At 35.3% G+C, this 23404-nt stretch overlaps 1 protein-coding gene across 4 annotated transcripts in view; it reads right to left on the bottom strand.

The window, feature by feature from the left end:
* The window catches only part of LOC141428973 (cell adhesion molecule Dscam2-like), a 50196-nt gene extending 36477 nt beyond the window's left edge, over window positions 1-13719 (bottom strand). For all 4 annotated transcript variants that reach the window (XM_074089068.1, XM_074089070.1, XM_074089069.1 and 1 more), the window contains exons 1-2: window positions 13509-13719; window positions 8075-8279 (exon numbers count right to left, since the gene is read on the bottom strand). In XM_074089068.1, coding sequence (XP_073945169.1) covers window positions 8075-8279; window positions 13509-13515 — 212 coding nt within the window. In that variant the 5' untranslated portion in view covers window positions 13516-13719. The remainder of the gene's footprint in view (window positions 1-8074; window positions 8280-13508) is intronic.
* Window positions 13720-23404: the final 9685 nt, after the last annotated feature.

Below are 23404 nucleotides of genomic sequence, written 5' to 3'. Positions count from 1 at the left end.
AAAATTAATGTATTTACAGTTTAATTGCCGTTACTAATAAGGTTGGCGTCAGTCTGAATTGTAGCGTTAAAGGTAACTCAAACAATGTTGAAAACAAAATTACTTACACGCTGCCAAGTATACTTACCATTTCATATCTTTTTAAATAAATATAAAAATTAAATTAAAATATATTTTGATTTCAAACAAGGAAACAATTTTAAATTCGACTGTGTTTTTATGAACCTGTCGATGAATTTTCGTTCATTAAGGTATATTTTAGAGGTGACACCGTACAAAGTTAAACCCATCCAATACTAATATTATGAATGCTTAACTCTGTCTGTTTGTCTATATCCTTGTCTGTTAATGAACTAAAATAATTTTCTTGCTCACCCGCGACCTTACGATAGCTAAGCTTATGCAAAATATGCGTGTTCATGCAGTTCCTCCACCTCCACACTGTAAGAACATACACAAATCACACAAACCCATCCATCATCACCACCACACTACACTGACGCGTTTCGAACTCAACTAGAGCTCATCTTCAGAGTGACACAACCGTACACCATGCTACCAGTTGGTAGACTTGCCTTGTTACCTGTATTCACGCTTAAACCGCTGGATTTAGCTGAAATTTGGTAGCTAGGTATGGAGGTTTTTACTTAAGCGCCTGGGAAAGACTAATATTGTTTAAATCCCGGATATAATAGACCTGGGATATGTAGTATTAAACATAGACAGACACAGACACAGACAGACACACACAGAGTCACGGGTAACTGCTAGCTTAAAACAAATGAAAACAGTAAGGTTTCTGTAATCTCCAAAATTGCCAATGTCGTGAGTCGGAAAAGCTTCACTTGATGCTATTTCTTTCAAAGTCAGCTAAAAATCATCGTAGTAAAAAATAAGACACAGAAACAAAAACTCTAAAGCTTGACTTTAAGCCATAAGTCTTAAAACATCCCTCGTTTTTTAAGAGTTGAAAATAAAACTCATCTAGCCACCATAATAAAGACCTCGGGCGAAGGACAAGCCATTAGCCACACACACCGGCTTTTCGGCAGACGGCAGTAAATACGGGATCCGGTGCACGGTTTTAATTTAATTTTAACGAGCAATTTCGACGGCGTGCTCGTCACGGCACACGTTTACCATATTTTCCTGATAAATAATGGCTATGCGTAATCTGAAATCAATATTCATACTCACGGTGTTTTATGGTCGATTCCAGTAAGTGCCTTTTCATTTGTTTTTACGATTTCGGCGACAGAAATAATAAGGAAGTAATGGAGATTTGCGAGCGTATATGCCACAGAACTAGTAATATTAAGAGAAATTAAAATGATGCGCACGTTAAAATTATATTCCTTTTATTTTATGAATACCTAGCTCTGTTGTATGGCTTTTAATGTTCACTTGATAGTCATAATCCATTTCCTTGTTCTAGGTTAGGACTGAAAACCAGCACTACCAGCAGCTCTGCTGAGTCCTTTACCTCTTCACAAATAATGTTTTATCTGTTTATTTAATTTAATTTTGTTATGATTTATTTTTCGCTTTTTGAATAAATATTCTTTTTTTATATAATAAGCGGTTACTGACCATCACTGACAAGAGTATTAAATAAAGTGTTACACTGCTACTTTTCTAAAAATATATGTCATAGCATACAATTACATGTACGACTAACTTTCGTCATGATATGACCATGGTCATAAAATGGAATGTAATGTTCTTAGAGTACCCAATCTAGTTGCCTATTTAAAATTCAGAAGTATCCATACCTCTAATAATAACAGTTAAGTACAAAATTTGCTCAGCAACAAAAAAGTTCCCTGATTCGCAAACTTTTATTTCACTTTTCGAAAAAACCTGACGCCGTCAATCTTATTCTATTGTCGAACGATAAAGAAGCATAACTTGAAAACGCGCAACACGTATTAAACGAGGAAAGCGCCATTAAAGTACGAAATTCTGCCATTCCATTCAATCCACCATTGTTACTTTTGCCGTGCGACTGGTGAAATGGCGAAAGTTTCCGCTCAGTAACCGTAACAACTCGTAGCCGAACTTTCGCAGTTCTATCTATTAGTAACTTTGACAGGGACTAATTTATTAGATCCCTTTTCATTAACCTTCTATTGGCTGTATAAGTAGACCCAAGATCGAAAGTTTGATTGAATTACACGAACTTTAACGGAAATAGTTGGGAGGGTCGTTCGTTTTTATGATTTTGTATAGGGAGTTCGGGGATATTAAACTGAAAGTTCGTTAGTTCTTACCTATAATATATTAAGCCTACAAAGTCAAAGGATATGAAACCCTGATCTTAATGATTTGATTTTGTTATAATATATCTACCTACTTAAGCGGCAGTTACATTAATTCGCCCGCATCATGCTGCAAGCGGTCACCGCAACAGTGTAAAGAAAAGGACACCAGAGCCTGCCGTATTCAACTAATGACAGGTGCAACTACTTATTACAGTACTGCAGTAGGCAGACAGAAAACAGACTAATGTAAACACGATGTTCGTTGGTCGAAATACTTTGAAACAAGTTCAGTGGTCGCATTATTTAGGTGACTGAAGTGACTCTTTATTCTTCGACTAACATTTTCAGCAGATTTTGATACAAATTATTGAGCTTACTTTGTACATACCCAAGTTTGTATAAGTCCAAGTCCAAATCCACTGGAGTATAAATATTGTATACTATAAATGTTCGATGTTTCCTTTGATATCAATACACACCTACGCAATTTGTGTTCAAACATTCGTATTTAAACTGATTCACCTTACCTACGCGTATGTAAATAAGTATACTAAAAACATCAGGTATCATCACATTTGTAAAATAAAATATTTTAAACTAGATTTTGCCCGCGGCTTCGCCCGCGTGGAATTCGGCTATCGCGCGCTGTTCCTTTGGGAACTATGCATTTTTGCGGGATTAAAAGTAGCCTATGTCACTCTGGCCCATAAACTATCTCTATGCTAAAAATCACGTCGATCCGTCGCACTATACATACACACACATCCATACATACAAACATGCAAACACACACTTTCGCATTTATAATATTAGTATGGATTTATATATTTGTGTAATACTTTATTAAATCTAATTTATTGGCAATTATGCATTTGAAACAAATGTTCGTTTTGCTCTTATTGAAATCAAGCCATACTTTTTAGTATGCGTACCTAAGAAACCTATTTATATACGAGTACCTTATCTAATGATTTTGACACCGACTTTAAAATGATCAGTAGAAGTGAATATTTTTTTTTTATCAGATAGCAACTTAATTGAATTTATTTATATAATACATATATCCATTGACTAAAATTATTTTTCACTTTTTCTAATTATTAATAATTATCATGGTTTTTCGAAGTCGGTTCAATATTTTTCGCTTTTCCGTAGTTAGTGTGGTTGAACATTCCAACATAATCGATGGTTACTTTGAGCTAAAGCCGATGCTGATGATCCTTACATCCTATTAGGTCCTATCAGACACCGAAGTTAAACGAGATGGATGGGATACGTCGAACGGACACATCCTCGCCCGAACTTTGATATACCTACCGAAACTCAGCCAATTTATTGGCTAGAAGGAAATTAACCAACGTATTGTATGTAGAGGTATTGGGTAAACTAAATCATAGCCGCTCGAACGCCCCTGTATTGGGTCAAATTTGGTTTATTCCAATATTCGATAAATTTGACTAGCTGTTTGCTATATCGTAACTAATAATGGGATGTTTTTTTTCAGGAGAGCGTTAAAATTGAAATATCTTCAGGTTTACTTCACTGCTATTTTTCTACAGTCGAGTTCATAAATTTGTGAGCAAAAATTTGATCAAAAATGTCTGAACACGCTTCTACGCCGTTAACAATAGAGTCGCGTTCAGATATTCATATACTTACGCGGCATTGCAGTATTATCGATAATATCGCATTTATGCACAAACGTTAGTAGTTAGATAAGTGTGTCTACCACGGGTGTAAAGCCAATCCTATATTAAGAATGTAAGGAATGTACTTCCACAGGACCTGAAGACGAAAGTCTTTAATCAGTGCGTCCTACCTGTCATGACATATGGTGCCGAGACGTGGATACTCACGGTTGGGCTGGTCCACAAATTTAAAGTCGCTCAGCGAGCTATAGAAAGGGCTATGCTCGGAGTTTCTCTGAAGGATCGAATTCGAAACGAGGAGATCCGACACAGAACTAAAGTCATCGACATAGCTCACCGGATAAGCAAACTGAAGTGGCAGTGGGCCGGCCATATCAGTCGAAGAACCCATAACCGCTGGGGCAAACGAGTTATTGAGTGGAGACCGCGAATCGGCAAGCGTGGCGTAGGACGCCCTCAGACTAGGTGGAGCGATGATCTTCGCAGGTTAGCTGGCAAGAACTGGATGAGACTGGCCGAGGATCGTGCTCAGTGGCGTGCAACTGGAGAGGCCTATGTCCAGCAGTGGACTAAGATAGGCCGATGATGATGATGATGAAGAAATGTACTTACTGGCTTGACTGGTCTATATTACTTAAGGAACGGTCCAAAATAATATGCAATTTCAGATGCCTCACTTTATTTTCTACCTGTGAAAGATCCAAAAGTATGAGAAAAAATAAGCACTTCAACAAGCGGCTTCCAAACTTTGCTCGCTCTAAAGTTATTTTGTGTCGCTGGCTCACTGTAATACCGGGTCTTATTAAAAATTACAAAACTTGTCGAGAAGCTACTCCAAGCTGTTGGTCGTTAGACTTGTACGAAACTTGAAAGCGGCAGCTGTTTTGGTTACAATATTGTGCCCTTGCATAAACAATGGGGATAAAGTTAATAAGTAGCTGTGTTTCAATTAAAAAGTTCGTATTTACATTAATGCAGTTATAAAGATCATTATGGAGAAATCAGCACTGGGCTTTTGAATACAATAGCTAGAGAGATTTGGCTCTTTTAATTATGTGTTTAACAATGAAGTGGCTCTTTTAAATTTTCATGCCGTTTACTTTTATTTTTGTTCGTTCTATAAATGTTTTAAAGGATTACTGGAAAGATGGAAGAAGTTTTCCTTTGCACAGCATTTTTCGGTATGATTTGTGTAAAACTACCGTGTTGTGTTATTAGCCAGATAAAGTGTCTCACTGCTGGATAAAAGCCTCTTAATCTCCAGACCTCCCGGTCTGGCGCAATGTCAAGCTTATGAGGGCTAAAAGACAGGCGAAAAAGCTAAAAAGTTTTATGCGACGTAAGGTTATGCTTGCAATTGACTATTTTAATAAATAAATGAGCCAATTGCAAGCAAGACCGTAAAGTCAAAAAAACCTCACGATACTAACGCCATCTAGCGATTTTTCGCCTGTTTTTTAGCCCTCATTACTTGCGTACGCATCCAAATTATCCCGCCATCTTCTCGGTCTACCTGGCCGTCGATGGCCGTCCTCCGGTGCCCACCAAGTGACTATGTCGGCCCACCTCTGTGGGCCCGCTGCTTGTGACCGACGTGTCCAACCCAGTCCCATTTCAGCTTAGCAGTAGCAGTCATGTGTTCTATGTTATGTCAATTATTTTGTTTAATCGGTTGCATTTTGAACTTCGTAAGTAGTGTAAGAGATACAACAAAATTGTGTTATCTAGGTGTTGCAGGTTGCAATATTGTCTTGCCAACATTATTTTAATGCTAATATGAATCCAGTTAACGACACTAGACATAGACTAGCAATTAATTTAGAATGGCAACGTTTGTAAAATTATCTTGTTTAACGTGTAGGTTAGTCAAAATTACAGCTACTTACTGATTATTTATTGTAAAGGAAATTCTAATAATAGAACTGGAAACAGATACGTGTAGCAAACTTACTTCTGTAACTTTTTCTATAAACTTAGGGTCGTTAAAATACTTTAGAAATTCTTAATTACCGCGCAAGACGCCGCGAATTATAAAGTTAAGGTTATGAGAACTAAACTTTCTGACACTAATAAAATAAGTAAACATTCTGTACCTTTTGTATCTGGAAGTTAAAAAATGGAGGGTTCATGGTGTCCAGTAAAATAAAATCTTTTTTAGGCTATGGAATAAATTACCATTAATGTTATATCTGAACATAAGTATCATCAAAAATATGTAGGCATCGCTATTTTCAAAGCGCCAGATCAAACCGTGTTTGTGAACATTTTCGTCATATTTAATGGCGACTGCAGAGCAATCTGGATATTTTACCTTGTCGTCTCCAAATAAAAGAAATCCGAGCAACCCGAGTCCTTCCTCAATCAAATTTATACCTTCTCGTGTCAGGAATCAAGGAAATGAGCGACACCCGGTCACACCCAACATAAAAAGGAAACACACTCGCTATATTCGCTTAACGGAATAATGAGTTCGCCTTTGTTGGTAAATATACGTCTTCTGTATCGCGTTTCATGTAAAATATCGGCAAAGTTCGAGTAGGTAGTTCATTTAATGATACGTCGATACGTCGACGACTTAATAACTTTGCTTACTCCGGTACTGAAATAATCTCTCAGACATCGATCAGTAGATGAGTTTCGCAGTTACAAAGTTGAGATACAAGAAAAAGTTATTCTGTTGGTAAACTAAGATGTTGATATTTTAAGCGCCTTCGAAGACTACGCTCTGATGAATATAGAAGTTTTTTAGGGTTCCGTATGACAAAAAGAAAAAACGGACGGATTGGTTGTTTGTCTGTCTGTCCGTCTATTGAACATTCTTCTCAGGAACGCAATCAAATACTCAGGTCTGCCTGAAACAGTGAAAAAATCCAACTTCTGAGTCAACGCAATAAAAAGATGCAGTCATTAAAAAAGGTGTTTTTACATACAAATTGTTGTAATCGAGAAGCCTATAGTAACCTTATTCCGGCTGTACTAGAAACTTGAAATTTGGTATGAAGTTAGTTCTTACCTAAATATGTACAACCAATAAGAGAAGTCTTATTATTAATTTAATTTATAATTAACCATTTCAGAACATGATATTCAGTAGGTTAGGTATATATACCATAATGCAATTGAGAGTGGCAGGTAGGTAATTTTAGACGCCTGGGAACTTGTTCAATCTTCTAAGAAGAGAACTAACTCACCGTACTGCTGACTAGGACTTCCTGATCGCAGTTTGTAGAACGATAAATTACGTTCAAAATGTGCAGTCGAACACATTTAAATGCAAATCCATTTATTTCGTCAGCACACGTATAATTAGGTGTCAAACAAACAAGAGAGCCAACTATGATCTGTAGACCTGTTTTTCTGTATTGCTTACTATTTCTGGTGTACAATAAAGAGTATTTGTATTGTATTGTATTGTATGATGTGCCTGTCGGCGTACGAAATCATTTGCAAAACAAAGTGATTCGTGTACCAGGGTGGCACCTTTTGATAACTAATTTCAAGGAGTTCCTTGACAAAAGTATGGGACACGTTAGTGGCACAAATATTCCATGGCACATGAATCAATTTCTGTTAAACTGTACATCTACGGGTGATACATGGTTCTAGCGGCGCTAAGTCCTTGCGAAAGCCCTGGTAGGTAGTAGCAGAAAAAGAGCCATCAACGGTTTACTACAGACCATGCAGACCTGGCTGAATAAACCATTTATATGTCAAACTAAATGCATTACTGTAGCTCTACTAGGAAGAGGTCCCATCTTGCGTCTGCGCTGCACATTTATTGGCGTGGGTGAGAGCGAACGAACCTTCATTTTCGTTATTTCGACGCTGTTAAGTGTAGTCTTATAACAGGAGCAAATAATTAAAACATATTATAGTACTCGTCCAATTGAACAACATTAGTTCAGCTCCTTTAAAAACAATACTTAGATTCCTTGAACTTTCCCGTTATCTTTCAAAATAAATACGCCATCCTAGAGCCCAACAGACGTAGTCTGTCACAGTACAAACATCAAAAATCTTGCTTTACATTGCTTTGTGAAATAAAATAAAGTGTAATTAAAAAAAAACAATTATTTAATTATTATCATTATCAGTTTTACGAGCACGATCTATGTTATAATTATTTCCTCTAGTACAAGGGCCTGTTCGGTAGACTGTACTTACCTCAAACCAGGTATAGTAGTCAACAGTTGTCCCTCGGCGGTGACCCAATGCACGTCCGGAGGAGGATGCCCAGCGGCGCGGCAGACTGCGTGTGCGCCGCGCGTCGCTGGCCACAGGACGCGCGACGGTGGCTCTACCACGAAGTGCGGACGTTTGTCGCCCGTCGCCTGCGCCGCTGCCAGCGCGGCCAAGAGGATCGTGACACCTTTAAGATACGGGCTGTTTTAACGGTATGTAAATATTTGAGAAAATACGACCATTATTAAAATCAGATTCCTGAGAAACATAGTGAAATGTACAAAGTTGGTACTTCTATAACCTTTTGATATTAAAAATATCTGTCATACTTCAAAATAATTAATATTTTTCTGAACCTAGCAGCTATAATTATGATGAACTAAAATAATTTCCTTGCTCACCCGCGACCTTACGATAGCTAAGCTTATGCAATATATGCGTGTTCATGCAGTTCCTCCACCTCCACACTGTAAGAACACACACAAATCACACAAACCCATCTATCACCACCACCACACTACACTGACGCGTTTCGAACTCAACCAGAGCTCATCTTCAGAGTGACACAACCGTACACCATGCTACCAGTTGTTAGACTAACGAACCACAACCACCGTTTTAACTTGTCACTGTAACTCCCCAAGTACCCACATACGTTTTATGAAACAAAACAAAACTACCCACAAATTATGAATAAATTTTTTAACCGTCCTTCAAAACTACCTTGATTTTTATTTATTTACTGTCAAGGCATGTTTTATTAACTACCATTGCTGAAATTAGATCCAAGCCGTAGCAAGGGAGATGAAACTAAATTTACCTGCTCATTAATAATAGACCCCATACTGTTGTATCTAATTATCTCCATGCATTCTAAAACATCGAGACGAAACCTCTTGCCACAATAATGTAACACTTCATACGAATCTGAGTCCGATAAAGAATGATTTAGTTCCAACAAATGTTTGGCAAAATTCGACTTATCAGGATGCTCATTCCTATATGCCGAAACATGCTCTTTAAATCTAGCATTAAAACTGCTTCCTGTCTGACCAACATATACTTTACTGCAGTCATTACAAGTGAGCTTGTATACACCGATCTAGTTCCTTTATCTACCTTCTCTTTGTGGTTACAAAGTTTAGAGTACAAAGAGTTGTTAGTCTTAAAGGCTACCTTAACATTGTTTGATTTTAAAATACCACAAAGAGAGTTTGTCTGATAGAATTTGTGTATTTTAAAAATCAAACAATGTTAAGGTAGCCTTTAAGACTAACAACTCTTTGTACTCTAAACTTTGTAACCACAAAGAGAAGGTAGATAAAGGAACTAGAGTGTATACAAGCTCACTTGTAATGACTGCAGTAAAGTATATGTTGGTCAGACAGGAACGCAGTTTTAATGCTAGATTTAAAGAGCATGTTCGGCATATAGGAATGAGCATCCTGATAAGTCGAATTTTGCCAAAAATTTGTTGGAACTAAATCATTCTTTATCGGACTCAGATTCGTATGAAGTGTTACATTATTGTGGCAAGGGGTTTCGTCTCGAATGTTTTAGAATGCATGGGATAATTAGATACAACAGTATGGGGTCATTATTAATGAGCAGGTAAATTTAGTTTCATCTCCCTTGCTACGGCTTGGATCTAATTTCAGCAAATGGTATTAATAAAACATGCCTGACAGTAAATATAAAATCAAGGTAGTTTTGAAGGACGGTTAAAAATTTATTAATAATTTGTGGTAGTTTTGTTTTGTTTCATAAAACGTATGTTGGTACTTGGGAGTTACAGTGACAAGTTAAAACGGTGGTTGTGGTTTCGTTAGTCTAACAACTGGTAGCATGGTGTACGGGTGTGTCACTCTGAGATGAGCTCTGGTTGAGTTCGAAACGCGTCAGTGTAGTGTGGTGGTGGTGATAGATGGGTTTGTGTGATTTGTGTGTGTTCTTACAGTGTGGAGGTGAGGAACTGCATGAACACGCATATATTGCATAAGCTTAGCTATCGTAAGGTCGCGGTGAGCAAGGAAATTATTTTTAGTTCATTGATATGGACCACCGCAAAGTAACGCCTGATTCAATAAATTATTTATAATTATGATATTTTATTCCTGTTAAGTAATATTATTAATGGACATTAGATGTCAATTAACTATTAACATGCGAAAAAATGTTCTTAAACTGAAGCCAGTTGATTGTAACAAAAAAGGCATCATATTTTAAGACAAATAATTGTTTTATTAATCTTATAGCGTAGCTTTTTTTGTTTTGAATAAGTACGTATAGTAACATAAATGGTTACGACACAGTAGGTGGGTGATCATTTCTTTCTAGTAGTTGATTTAGGTATTTTTTAACTGTATTTCAAGTCGTACGTTACTACTTGATTTCATAAATTAATGTATCCATATCCATAAAATGTCTCTTTTATTTCTTTGCGAAGTCTTCCAAAACTTTTCATGTAAAACAAAGTGTCGCCACACAAACAAATCGAAAACAAAACTACCTACTGATTTATTACTTTCAGCCATAAAAGTTGCACTGGCTTGCGAGGAAGCTTAAATCTAAAATATGTTTGAAGATTTTTTAGCTTACTCAGCTATGATTGTTTAGATAACCCTCTAACTGACAAAATGTTTCAATAACGTTAAATTAAATTCTGTTTCGTTTGAGTCTGGCAACATATTTAAATCACAAATAAAGACAAACAGCTCTCATTATTAATCAGTGGGATTCTAATCAATTCTGTTACGATGCCACGACTTTGCTAAGTACTAATTATAATAATTAAAAAAATACATCCACGAATAGGTACATTTAAAAATGCTTCAAGCCATTTTTAAATAGTGTTATTGTATTGAAAAATTGATGGCTGTTCATAGCTTCTTATTTACATTAATCAATACAAGTATCGCTCAATATCTTATATTCATAAAAAACCCTAGTCACAAACAGATTTGATTATTATTTAAATTTAACTAGTACTCGTAACTAAAAATTTAATTACAACATTTCAATGAAGCGTATCGTTAAGAAAGGAATGGAGATGGCGCGGCGAGCTGCATAAATTATAATTTTATTTGTACACTTATTGGGATTTATTCTTCCCTTAATATGAAAGATTGAACAGCGCCCTTGTGTGTTATTTGTTTTCTATTAATAAGTACCTATCCACTTAGTACTGAACCACGCTATTTGATCATTTATCATTCGTTCCAACGCAACTAGCAATCTACGAACCAACGCAGTAATTTCTTCGAACTCCCTTTCGTTTTCTCATGAAAGTATGGTATGCTATATGTTTTTTGGTGTGAGGTTTATTAACAATATTTTTTGATAACAATGTTGTTTGTTAATGACAGCATGATATTAGTATCTAACGATATAATATGTTTGGTGATTAAAATACGAGATACGTTGTTATAGACACCATTTTTATACTTATTTAGGCGATAATTAGCCAAATGACTATACTTCTTTTTACTTTTTAAACATTCCCACTTGCTCGTTTGCCATCCCGTCAAATAAAAAATAATTGCCAAGAACAACAGTGCCAAGAACACAACAGTTATGTTGTGTTGTCTATGCGTAGGCAATTTTCGTTACAAAGCAGATAAACGCTGCTAATGGTTACGAGCGTAGCACGTAGCAATGCGTGGCAGCAAATGTGTTTACAGATCCTACAAATCAGAAATGTATCAGATTAACCATTATAGATGCTTATTACCCAAATATCCCAAGGTAGGTTACATTTATATTAGCTTTACCTGTAACGAATGAACAAACTAAGTAAAAATTTACACAAATCTTGCAATACAATTGCTTTTACATATTATATCCAATGGTATCGAGTCTGAGAATACAAGTGTTTCTATGTACCGCCAACAAAAGCGTGTTTTAAAACTACAAATGTTTAGTTAAAGGTATCCTATTACTAAAATAGTACATCGATGTTATTTTTTGTAAAGCTAAACGTGTCCATTATAATTAGACAAGATGCCAGTGCATATTTTATTTGCAGTAAACATTTATTTAAAAGCAAGTCGACTGTCAAAAGGCAAATTCAAAGCATAATTTATTTTCGCTCATGACTTAATCTCAAGACAAACTTGTTTTCGAATTCGCCATTTTTCTTATTTGCAATTTCATTTAAACATTTGTTGTATTTTGCATGGATAAATCACGGGCATTATATTACAATACAAGATTTAACGTCACAAATACAGTTTAGTTTTTATTTAAAAAAAGAACTAAAAATAAGTTACTCTAACCCTAAAAATCTATATTTATAGTTGATTTTTATTTCAATAAATTATAGCCGGTTATATTATAATATGAAGATAATGGAAAGTTAACCAAACTGGGCAAACTCGCCTGAAATAACACTTTTGTTTCCGAGTGATTGACTCGAGACGTCTGTTATTGTAACACTTGGTCAAGTACAGGAAGCGTGTGAGAATGTGTAAATCACTCACTTAGTTTCACGACCAAATAATGTACTTACCGAATAGCACTATTAAACACGTCGCCGTATTCAAAAATATTGATACAGACCTTATTATCCTAATCCAAACTAATATACTAGTACATAGTCAAAAGTAACTCCGTCTGTTCGTCGTCATTACCTTTCACGTCTAAACCGCTAAATCAATTTAAATGAAATTTGGTGTAGAGATAGTTTGAAATCCTGGTAATATCGTACGGTAGTTTTTCCCCCGGAAAATTATGTGGTTCAGGACAGCGATAAACGAATTTATTGCAGATGATGTCGGGCAAAAGCTAGTAAAATATTAGTAAAATGACTCGATTAAAAGTACTTCGCTGAATACCCTGAATTATCGTCGACATGTCGAAGTAATTTTAGAACAATTTATCGTCATAGTTGAGTGCCGTTTAAGTAACTTTAAGTGCCAATTGCGAAAGTCATTATAAATTATATCAATTTATCTTGACATATTTGCTTTTACTAGACAAGAAAAACCCACGTTTTGCTCTGACAGGTTTTTAACTTTTTACGAAACAATGAGGGTTGGTAGGTTTCAACTTGTAAAAGTTGTGACATCAAAATAAATCTCATTTGAATTTATTAATTACTAGAAAATTATTCTATTTGTAGCATAAAGCATCCGCAGAAATGTTAAAACATTTTTAATTTTTTCATTTAAAATTATTTATATAGTACAGGCTGGTACCAAAATGTTGTGATGATACTTTCTCCAAAAACGAAAAAAAAAATTCAGGCTCCCGTACAAAATGTATTGGTTAGCTGACCGACTATGGAAAAGCGAAAAAAAAGTTCGTTTTTCATCCTATGTTCCTTGGAGAAAGTTGTTCGGCTTAAAACAACACTATTACCTGTTTAAGTATCATCACATCATTTGGTAACATCCAGTTAAGCTAAATCAAATCTAACCTTTCATCCTTTTTCCGGCACCACACCAAGGTATTTACGCCATTCTCTTTGAATAACCAGGCTCATTCACACACATCCCGCCACCAGTCCATCACTGCATAGTTCCATAACTTTAAACTATTATTAAAACATTTTTTTATTGTTAACGATGTATTATGAAAGTTTTCCCTCCAAATAGACGGAGAAGAGAGCGCGTGCTGATCGCGTGGCGTTTCGGCGTACACTGAAGGACCGAAGGCGGGCGGCGACCGCTCCCGCCCTATCTTGGTAGCTCATTGTTATCTGTTAAGCCGTCCTATAACTTTAGATTTGCTATGTATAGTAAAAGAACTTTGTGTTGAATGAAGTGAATGAGTTAACACATACACAGCTTCATGTCATGTACCTGCCTACTGATAGTGGAATCGCAAATTGTACTGATTATAAATGACAACCCTACCCTACCCTACTTAACAAGTTTGAACGGGTTACGAAAAAAATCTTGTGTCATATTATTAGTTCTATTATAGGTACACTTAAAAAATAGTTTTTTTTTTCAACTCTTTTAATTTTAATCTTCGTTATAAGATTCTGTAACAAAGTTTAATGTGTTTGGGATGACACATACATTCTTATGTTAAATGAACATGTTAAATAAAATAAGTTTTGTTAAAACTTACAATTTCAATTTAAGCTTTTTTACTGATAAAAAATTACAAAGATGAAGCGCATCGAAGTTTGAGAGGGGGGGCTCGTGAAGACTGGACGTGCTAAAAATGTCGTCATGCGAAATTTTAACTGGTCATTATCTTTATCATTTTTTGTTTAATTGACAAAAGAAAAACTACATGTCCAATATCTTTTGATAATCTAACTGAGGGATACTAATTAGATTTTAGTAGTTGGTACAGTCGCCATCAAATATTTCGGAGCGGCCAAGGTGATCAAAAATATCGAGACATGAACTCTAATGGGTACCTTAATAATAGAGTGCATATTATTATGTGCCGATATTTTAGGCAGTGATTATTATTTCCCATCAGATGACCCGCTGGATCGTTTGCCTCCCTCTCATAATAAAAAAGTTTTTTTTTAGAACACTACCCTATTGACATGTGATTTACTTACATAACATAAAAAAAATTACAAACATACATACACTTATGAGATTTGCCAAACATGTTTGGTAGGTGATATAAAAACCGCGCAATTCCGACGAATTGATAACCTCCTATTTTTGAAATCAGTTGAAGAAGAAGTAAAAAAATATATATATACTTCTACAACTGAACCAAATAACTTGTACACTGAACTGAATAACCAACCATTTCATATTATGTCTTTAATCATTTTATTTTCAATCAGTAGGCGTATTTGTGTATTACCTGCAAGCTCCAAAAGATTAACTTTTACCCTTACATATATTAGTAATATTTTTAGAAGCTTCTCATTGAAACCTTGTAAATCAATTTTCCTTTGATACAGCGACTCTTTGATTTAGCTGGAATTCTTATGAATAATCAGGCATTTAGATTTTCACGAGAACTGAAATTATGTAAAGTAAAAGTCGTGGCATTTCAACGAGCGGGAGACAAAGGACCCAGTTTTTCATTCTTACAACGCGACGGGGCTGAGAGGAAAGAAGCTCTTCTATAAGTTCATTGAAATGGAAACATTTAATTGCTGCAGACCTGCATTCAATTATTCAAGGAGAGATAATTGGAAATCGTTCTCAAGGTATATTATACTACAAAGGACGCCACGGGGTTTTAATTAGTAATGCGAATATATTCATTAAAAATATTAAAAATAAATAAAGATGAATAAGTAACACGGGACACTTGACACTAATTGACCTAGTCCCAAAATAAGCTAAGCTTGCTGGTTAGGGATACTAGGCAACGGATAAATATATATTTAAACAGATAGATTATACTAATTTCAAATTAAACACCGAAGACTCGAGAACAAACATTCGTATTTTCCACACAAATATCTGCCCTGACCGGGGACCGAACCCGGTACGTCAAGTTTCGTAGTCAGGTTCTCTAACCACTGGACTATCCGTTTATTAAAGTAGAAGTACTTAAACCTAGCAAAAACAGCTAGCTACATTTTTATCATTCAGCAAATAATGTTGATGAGCAATACCTTCCTTCCTATTGAGTGCCTGCACATGAAAAACCATAATGCAATATTGTTACGTATAATTCCAATCTCCAAATAAGATGGGTCAATAAATCTTTAAGTTTCTTTATCGCAACAGTCCCGCTGAATTCGCGATATCAGGATCAGGCTCCAGCTTTGGTCTGTTACAGCCCTGATTACTCTTATCACCCCTCGTTCCGCCGCATAAATTAACGGACTTACAAAGGATTACCAGCATTATTACAAAGTACGTTTAATAACTCCTTTGTTAAAACAATGTTTTTGGAAAACAAATTACTTACGTACTTACCGGATGGATTGCTCTTATTATACACGTGTTCAATTTCTGGTAGAACAATGCTTTTGTGAAATCTACCTAGCGAAATATAATTTTGTGGTTTACTATAGCCATAGTAAAATAATAATGGATGAATATAAGATGAATTGAATAATATAATAAATAATCTCGTAGACAGGTATACTCGTACCTATGGAACAATTGCAATCTACGGTAACTAATGTTAAATACAGTGCAGTGGCACTAAAGCTTGTGCAAAACTATATAATAGCACAGAATACATATTAAATATTACCAGTTCAGAAGATTCTCTATGCAAATTATTAAATAATAGCGAATATTATATAACAATTTAAAGTTTTTTGGTTTCCTGGGCAGATAAATAAGTCACATATATCTCTTAGTCCTCCCGATGACGGTGACTTCGATGAAAACAGCTGAATTGTATGTATTGTGTATGTGTAGGAGAACTTAGATCTTTCTTTAAGTAATTGGCGTTTTAGTATTACACTGTCTGTGTACAGCTGGAATCTTCATTACAAAAAAATATTTATTAATAATTTAATTTGCTGAATAGGATCATTATAAAATAAGAATATTTAAAATCCTAGATCGCTGATTTGTCACGGAACAGCTAATGGTTTTTATTTTTCAATTAAACATTACAGTGATTAGGTACTGTTTCATTAGAGGGCCGCGTCAGCGGTACATGCATGTCATCCGCCTAGTGCGATACTTAACGAGAAGTATGTTAATATTAAGAAGTAGACCAAATAAAAAAAATAAAAAAAAAGTTCAAATTGTATGTGCTATATAAACAAATTTCAATCCAACTAGCTATTTAAGAATGTAAGCATGTACAGAATCATATCATTCGAAAGTACCATCAAAACTATTGTAGCTCAAATTATTTTTTCGGGTAGTTGATAAGATTAATTATAGCTGTAATTTCGCTGAAGTCGTATTTAAAATTTATCACAATTTTCCACAATTTTCGAATGATGTTTTTTCGACTGACGTGGTTTCAAAGATCGCTCTCCAGATCTGTAATATGCCTGTTAGAACCTTAATAAAAAAAATACAATAAAAACCCAACTGCCACAAAAAACCTAAAAGTTTTTAAGGTTCCGGAGCCAAAATGGCAAAAACTCTCTGTCCGTCCGTCCGCGGCTTTGCTCAGGGACTATCAATGCTAGAAAACTGTGCAAAAGCACGAATATATATGTAAACTATGCTGACAAAATGGACTTAAAAACAAGAAAATTGTGTGTGTTTTTTTTCTCATCCAACCCTATAGTGTGCGGTATTGTTGGAGAGGTCTTTTAAAATCATTAGGGGTTTGCTAAGACGATTTTTCGATTCATTGATTTTTTTGCGAAATATTCAACTTGAAAGTGCAATTTTTTATTAAAATCGAGCCCCCCCCCTCTAAAATCTAAACCGGTGGGTGGAAAATTTAAAAAAAAATTCAGGATTTAGTACTCTTGGCCGGTTTTATACATACGCTTCATACAACAACAAAGTTGGCCTGTGTCAGTTTGTACGTCGCATGGAGTAGTTCATATTGCACGGTGGACTGGTGCTAGGACGTGCTTGTGTAAAGCAGCGTGGCAAAATATTACGAATATGTGTAGCAGAGCTACAGTTACGATTTGGGACTCACAAACTTTATTTTGGACCCACTTTAGACTGGGCTAGAAGTTACTAGTCGTGGTAATGCTATTATTTCATCATTATCATAATCATCCTCTCATCAGCCGTAAGATTCAACTGTTGGACATAGGCCTATCCCACATAGACCTCCGTTGCTTCAGTTGGAAGCGGCCTACATTCATCTTGAACCCGCAGCTTAACCAGGTCATCCGTCCATCGCGTTGGTGTACGTCCTGCGATGCGCTTGCTGAACCTATTGCTTGCTATTATTTGTATTCTGATATTATAATTGTTCGTCGGGAACGTAAGAAAATATTCTTAAACATGGACTAATGGTACCTAGTAATAATTAAACCAAAAGCAACACAGGTCAAGAATAATAACTTAATGAAAATAGAGCCCTCCATAACCATCGCAGCATTATTGGAAAGAAAATTACGGTACTTATTAGGCAATACGAAAATTCTGCAGTAAAATTAAAACGACCGGCCACATTTCACAGCCTCATAAAATTCACATGACATAACAGAGTTAACGAGGTTCTGGAATTAATAATATCGATAATCAGCTATTATTCACGCGTACATTTACGTACATTAAAGCATAACTTATTGATTTGAGAGCATTTTATTGATTTAAGAGTTTTTTCGTGGGCACATTTTTTACATGGTAGAAGATTCTGTTACAGTTTCCAGGTTATATACGCACTTGTTCCTGCACATACATAACACTTCTGATTTCAAAGATTTTTACGTTGTGTGTTTAAAAAGAGTTCTACTAATACTAAATAATAAATTTGGGAATTCCAATGGAAATTTAGTATAATTACAAAATTAAGATTAAACTACTGGTTCTTATGGTTTACGCGTGCGAAGCCTGGGGTAAACACTAGTAAAAAACATATCTTGTAGACATAGACTAGAAGAATTGTGTTCTGTGACAAATTACATTTTTGTGCTATCAGGAACAGCCATCACAATTTGCTACTGTACTGGTCCAGATTACAGAAAAATCAAAGTGACTCAATGCATTTTTTTTTATTAAAATGTGTTTACAACAACCATAGTCTCTCCTATCTTGAAGTTAGCTTGATGTTTGTTGGTTTCTCGCTAAAATAATTGGCCTTCATTAAAATTCGTCCACCGCTTAAAATTAAGCCGTCCGCCATATTATTCAAGCTCGGTCCTAGTTTAATTACCAATTACTGTTTAATGTGGCTGGCGATTTAATTTAATTCACGTTGATTTTGATTATAAAAAAATATGATTGTCATTCGGTCGTAATAAATAAATAAATAAATATTTTTTGAATATTTATTAATTAACATAAATCGATTTTATTGTTTTTAACTAGCCTATATTTGTTTTACTTGTCTCAGCCTGATTGTTCAAGTCGTAAAAAACCTGGATTTTATCTGTACAAATTACAAATATCGCTCCACCTAGCTACTCGGGGTGCCCTACACTACATTCAAGTGGTTAACAACATTAAAAAGCTATGATTTTGTATAGTCGACCAAGAAATTGGTTTACATTTGTAGCGCTTAAAACGTCAAAGCCTTGTTTTATTTCTGAAGTAGGAACTGTCACTAAAATTGATAAAGCACTTTCTTGGTCGACCGTACGTTGAATAACGTACAGTTTAAAATTCAGTACAATTTTTCACCACTTTGAATACATTTTCGAGTAATGTAATATCCAAAATTCGGGTACGGATTTGAAACTCGAACAACTAAAAAACTAACGACAATTTTATGTAAAGAAAAGACAACTTTGAACATGAAACTACCGTGAGACTCACTCATATTAAATATATTGACCCGGATAACTCACGTCTTAAATCGAGTTTAGCTCGACATGCTTCGGGCTAATCCGTAGCCCTACAAAGTACACGCAAAGTCCGCGTGTTGCAGCAGCCGCTGAGTCGTGTTGCTCCGACGACGTAGGGCTACGGATTAGCACGAAACATGTCGAGCTAAACTCGATTTAAGACGTGAGTTATCCGGGTCAATAAAATATTTAATAAAAGACAACATTTTTTAAACGTTCACGCTCCCGACGCAACTTGCAGCCAGTGTTAATATTTCATTTCAGAATGACATCGTATAACCGTTGCCAGCTCTAGCTTCAACTATATCCGGCCGATAGCACCGTACACTCGTATAGTGGGTACAGTGTGCCGTGCGGAAGTGCTCGCGCGGATAACGGCCCGGAACGCGTCCGAATCCGGCTCGCTGCCGGTTCCGGTGCCCGGACAAGTGTACTTGTTTAATAAGCTCCAATTACGATGTCCAATTTATAATGTTCATTTAGACTACACTTCTTTAATAAGTGTACAAATTTAACCCTAATACCTAAAGGGCTTAAGTAAATTAAACCTGTTGTATGGAATTTCATTACCGCCTTAAATGTGAAAGTTTGTGAGCACTTGTGGCATATCACACAGGTTTAAGTATACTTTCTATCTTGATGTTTCTAGGGGATCGGGATGCAATCCCGATTTTATTATCGCAACCGTTAAATACCGAAATTAGGCACGGGTGTTTTTTATGCAATTTTAACAGAGACCATGATAATTATAGTATTTTAGAATTTCTAAGGGATTTTTTAAGGATTCCCACTGAAATTTTTGCAAAATCCCAGTATATAAATGCAAATGCCAGAAACTTCCTCACTTTTTTGAAAATTTGCACTAAAATATTTGAGAATTCGTACAAAAATATTGTGACAAAATGCAGGCATTTCAATTAAAATGCAAAACACTCACGTATTTGACAATTTTTATTAATTTCCACAGTTTTTTTTGTGAAATGCATACCTTGGGATTTTTTGCAAAATCCCAGAATTTCAATTCAAATGCCAGACACTTATCAGCAGATACACGCGATTGAGACGCGCGCAAATTGGAACCTGTGAATTCGAGCGTCTTCGTCACTCTCTGTATATTTAACTTCTTTTGGCGCGAAAACAATAAAATAAAGTTTTGGATCTAAGGGTAGTATAATGCGTTAAGTATATCACTTAAGTTTAAGTTCATATTGCTAATCCTAAATGCTCACTCGATTAGTTATCTGTGTCTTAAGTACTTTCTTGGTATATTAACTGAAACGAAATGAAATGAAATATGTATTTGCTGGAATACGTCTGCATAAGGTCTTACGAGTATCTTCAGGAACAGTATGCAGTCGATATACAAAATCAACATTAAAATTTCAAATTACAATTTATTTCATAAAACAGATTGAAAATTGCAAATACATACGATTCAATTAAAAACAGTCCTATACTTAACAAACTTGTCACGGGGTGGTACCTACATCATAGCCTACATAAAATAAAATAAAAACTTAAGTACATACAATAATAATAGAACCTAAAACTAAAACAAATTACATAAAGAGTACCCCTTAGGCAAGGTCCCGCAGATGCTGGCAGCGTTTCCTCTTTGATGCTGGCAGCATTTCCTCTTTGAAATTACAATGGTATTACCATTTAAAAATCAAAAAGTCCTTGACACTATTTCTATAGTCAGTGGTTTCAGTGATCATGTAGCCATTCATTCAGCCTTGTTTTAAATAATCTACCATGCAACACTTTCAACTCGTCAGGAAGGCTATTATACTGCCAATTAATATCTTTTTAGTACGAGCGCGAAACTCGAAATGTATAGTCGGATTACTCGGGTCAGTAATGGATGTTCGAATTTCCGGTTTTGTTCATTAATTAATTTGTATTTTCGAATTTACATCTAGATTAGTACAATTACAGGTATCTACCTATTTGGTTATTATGTTAACCACAGTTACAATCAAATACATTATTAATGTGTAGTTTGGTTAGCACTTGTGTTGTCGATATTTGTTTATTTTTAACTACCTAGATTTGTATGAATTGACCATAGTTTGTTTAGATGTCAACATTTTTGAGCTTTCTAATGTTACTGAGTAATTATAACTTCTCATTATGTGATTAAAATGCAACGCTTACGCTATTAAATTAATTGTGTAACAAATATTTTTAATTGCTTTTTTATCAAACTTTTTTAACGTTATAGTAAACGATACAATATTAATCGTTAAATTATCATCGTAGTAATGCTAGCGAAGTCTTTAATAGAACAGAATATTTTAAACTTTTAGATGGACTTGTTATTTAGATTGCAGCTCTTTTTTCGTAGATATAAAGAATAACATATTGTAGTTATTGTGTTTAGAAAATAAGAACTTGTAACTATCCAAGCTCAAACAAAAGCTAAAAAAAAAACTTTACATTGTTTAAATGACGTTATGAGACTTGGTTCGAATAATCTTCTGTATTAAGGTTTGTGTACCTAGTAAAATAATTCGCTTTTATTTTGAGCTTCATCCTTTGCTTCATCATTCTTAATATCCCTTGGTTGTTTTATTATTAATTCAATATTTAAGTAATTCTATATTATTAATTCAACATACGATAAGTATAGGTAAAATTTCAGTTTGTCTGAGTAATAAGAAAATTGAGTTCTTATTTTCGAATCCTAATGAGTTCTATATGTAGCTGGATAATAATATATACTATGTATTTGCTATACATAATTGCCTTAACTATTAAGGCTTAAATATAACACCACAAAAGTTTATTAGGTACATCACTGTAACACGAACCTTTACCTTCTTGCTAGCTGGCAAAATGTCACTTAGAATTAAGTCAATTACCGCTAAATGATTGATTACCCGCCTAGAAGTAAACATAATCAAGTCGCATAACACAAAACGTTTCATTTTTATCTACATTGCAACATTTCTCGGGAATGAGGGAACGGTGCTCTATAAAAAGGTGTTTAAATTATGGCTCGCGGCCCCGTTTTAGCTGATTGCGACGGTGTGACCCGCTGTAATCTTTTGTTTAGAGAACACTTCGCTCGGCGTCGACAGTGGCGCGTCTCGGCTGCCAGTGCCAAATTATACCTCTAGTATCAACGTGAATGATGTTTTCATTGTTAACCCGTTTTAGGGACCCTTTTATCAGGAAAACGTGGGGTCACATTGACGCGTAAGCGTTTGATATTTTAAACCGTACATCAGAAATTTAACCTAAGGGAGATATAAAGATATTTCTCGGTCGACTATATTTTCCAAATACTTCAGCTACCTAATTATAATCATAATTAATAATCTCGAGACTTAATCACGACTACTTTGTATTGCTAAAATTATGTCGACATTTCGACCACCATTGAATTACATCGATCGGGTGCTGCAATGTGGTCCAACGTCGAGGTAATTTTACCAATAAATAGGGTGACGGCATCAAACGTGGACATGTTAAGCACAGTACTACCCACTAATAATGTCACCATAAAGTCCCGAGACAGATAAGTTAAGAAGGAAAATAGGAAAAGTTTAAAATATTAAACAATTATGTCTCCCTTCATACTACAACTATGACAATAAAGTCAATCTGTCCCCCCATGTTCTGGCGACGCGACATCGTGACATGTGTAGTGCCACTCGAGTGGAGCACCCTCAACGCGTGAGACCACGAGTTCCAAGTGGTTCCTAATGGCCATACATACTAGATCGATACTTCTATTTGCTACAAAGGTTTGAACAGAGTTACCGGAGTAAGAGCTACGATGAATAAGAGCGCTATTTATTAACTGTTATATTTTTGATGTAAAGCGCCGGGTTTTGCATGGAGTAATATGCAAACAAATAGATTTGCCCCCGTCGAAAACTATTTGTATAAAATGCCAGCTCTTTATTCCGCAGAAATTTCCGAAAATCTCTTGTTAGTGCACCTTCACATCATCAATGCATATGTCCACCAAATTAATATAA

Source organism: Choristoneura fumiferana, chromosome 6 (genome assembly GCF_025370935.1).
Source record: "Choristoneura fumiferana chromosome 6, NRCan_CFum_1, whole genome shotgun sequence".
NCBI classification, from domain to species: Eukaryota; Metazoa; Arthropoda; class Insecta; order Lepidoptera; family Tortricidae; genus Choristoneura; species Choristoneura fumiferana.
The sequence above is the reverse complement of the archived record's forward strand: the minus strand, read 5'-3'. Positions and strand labels throughout refer to the sequence as shown.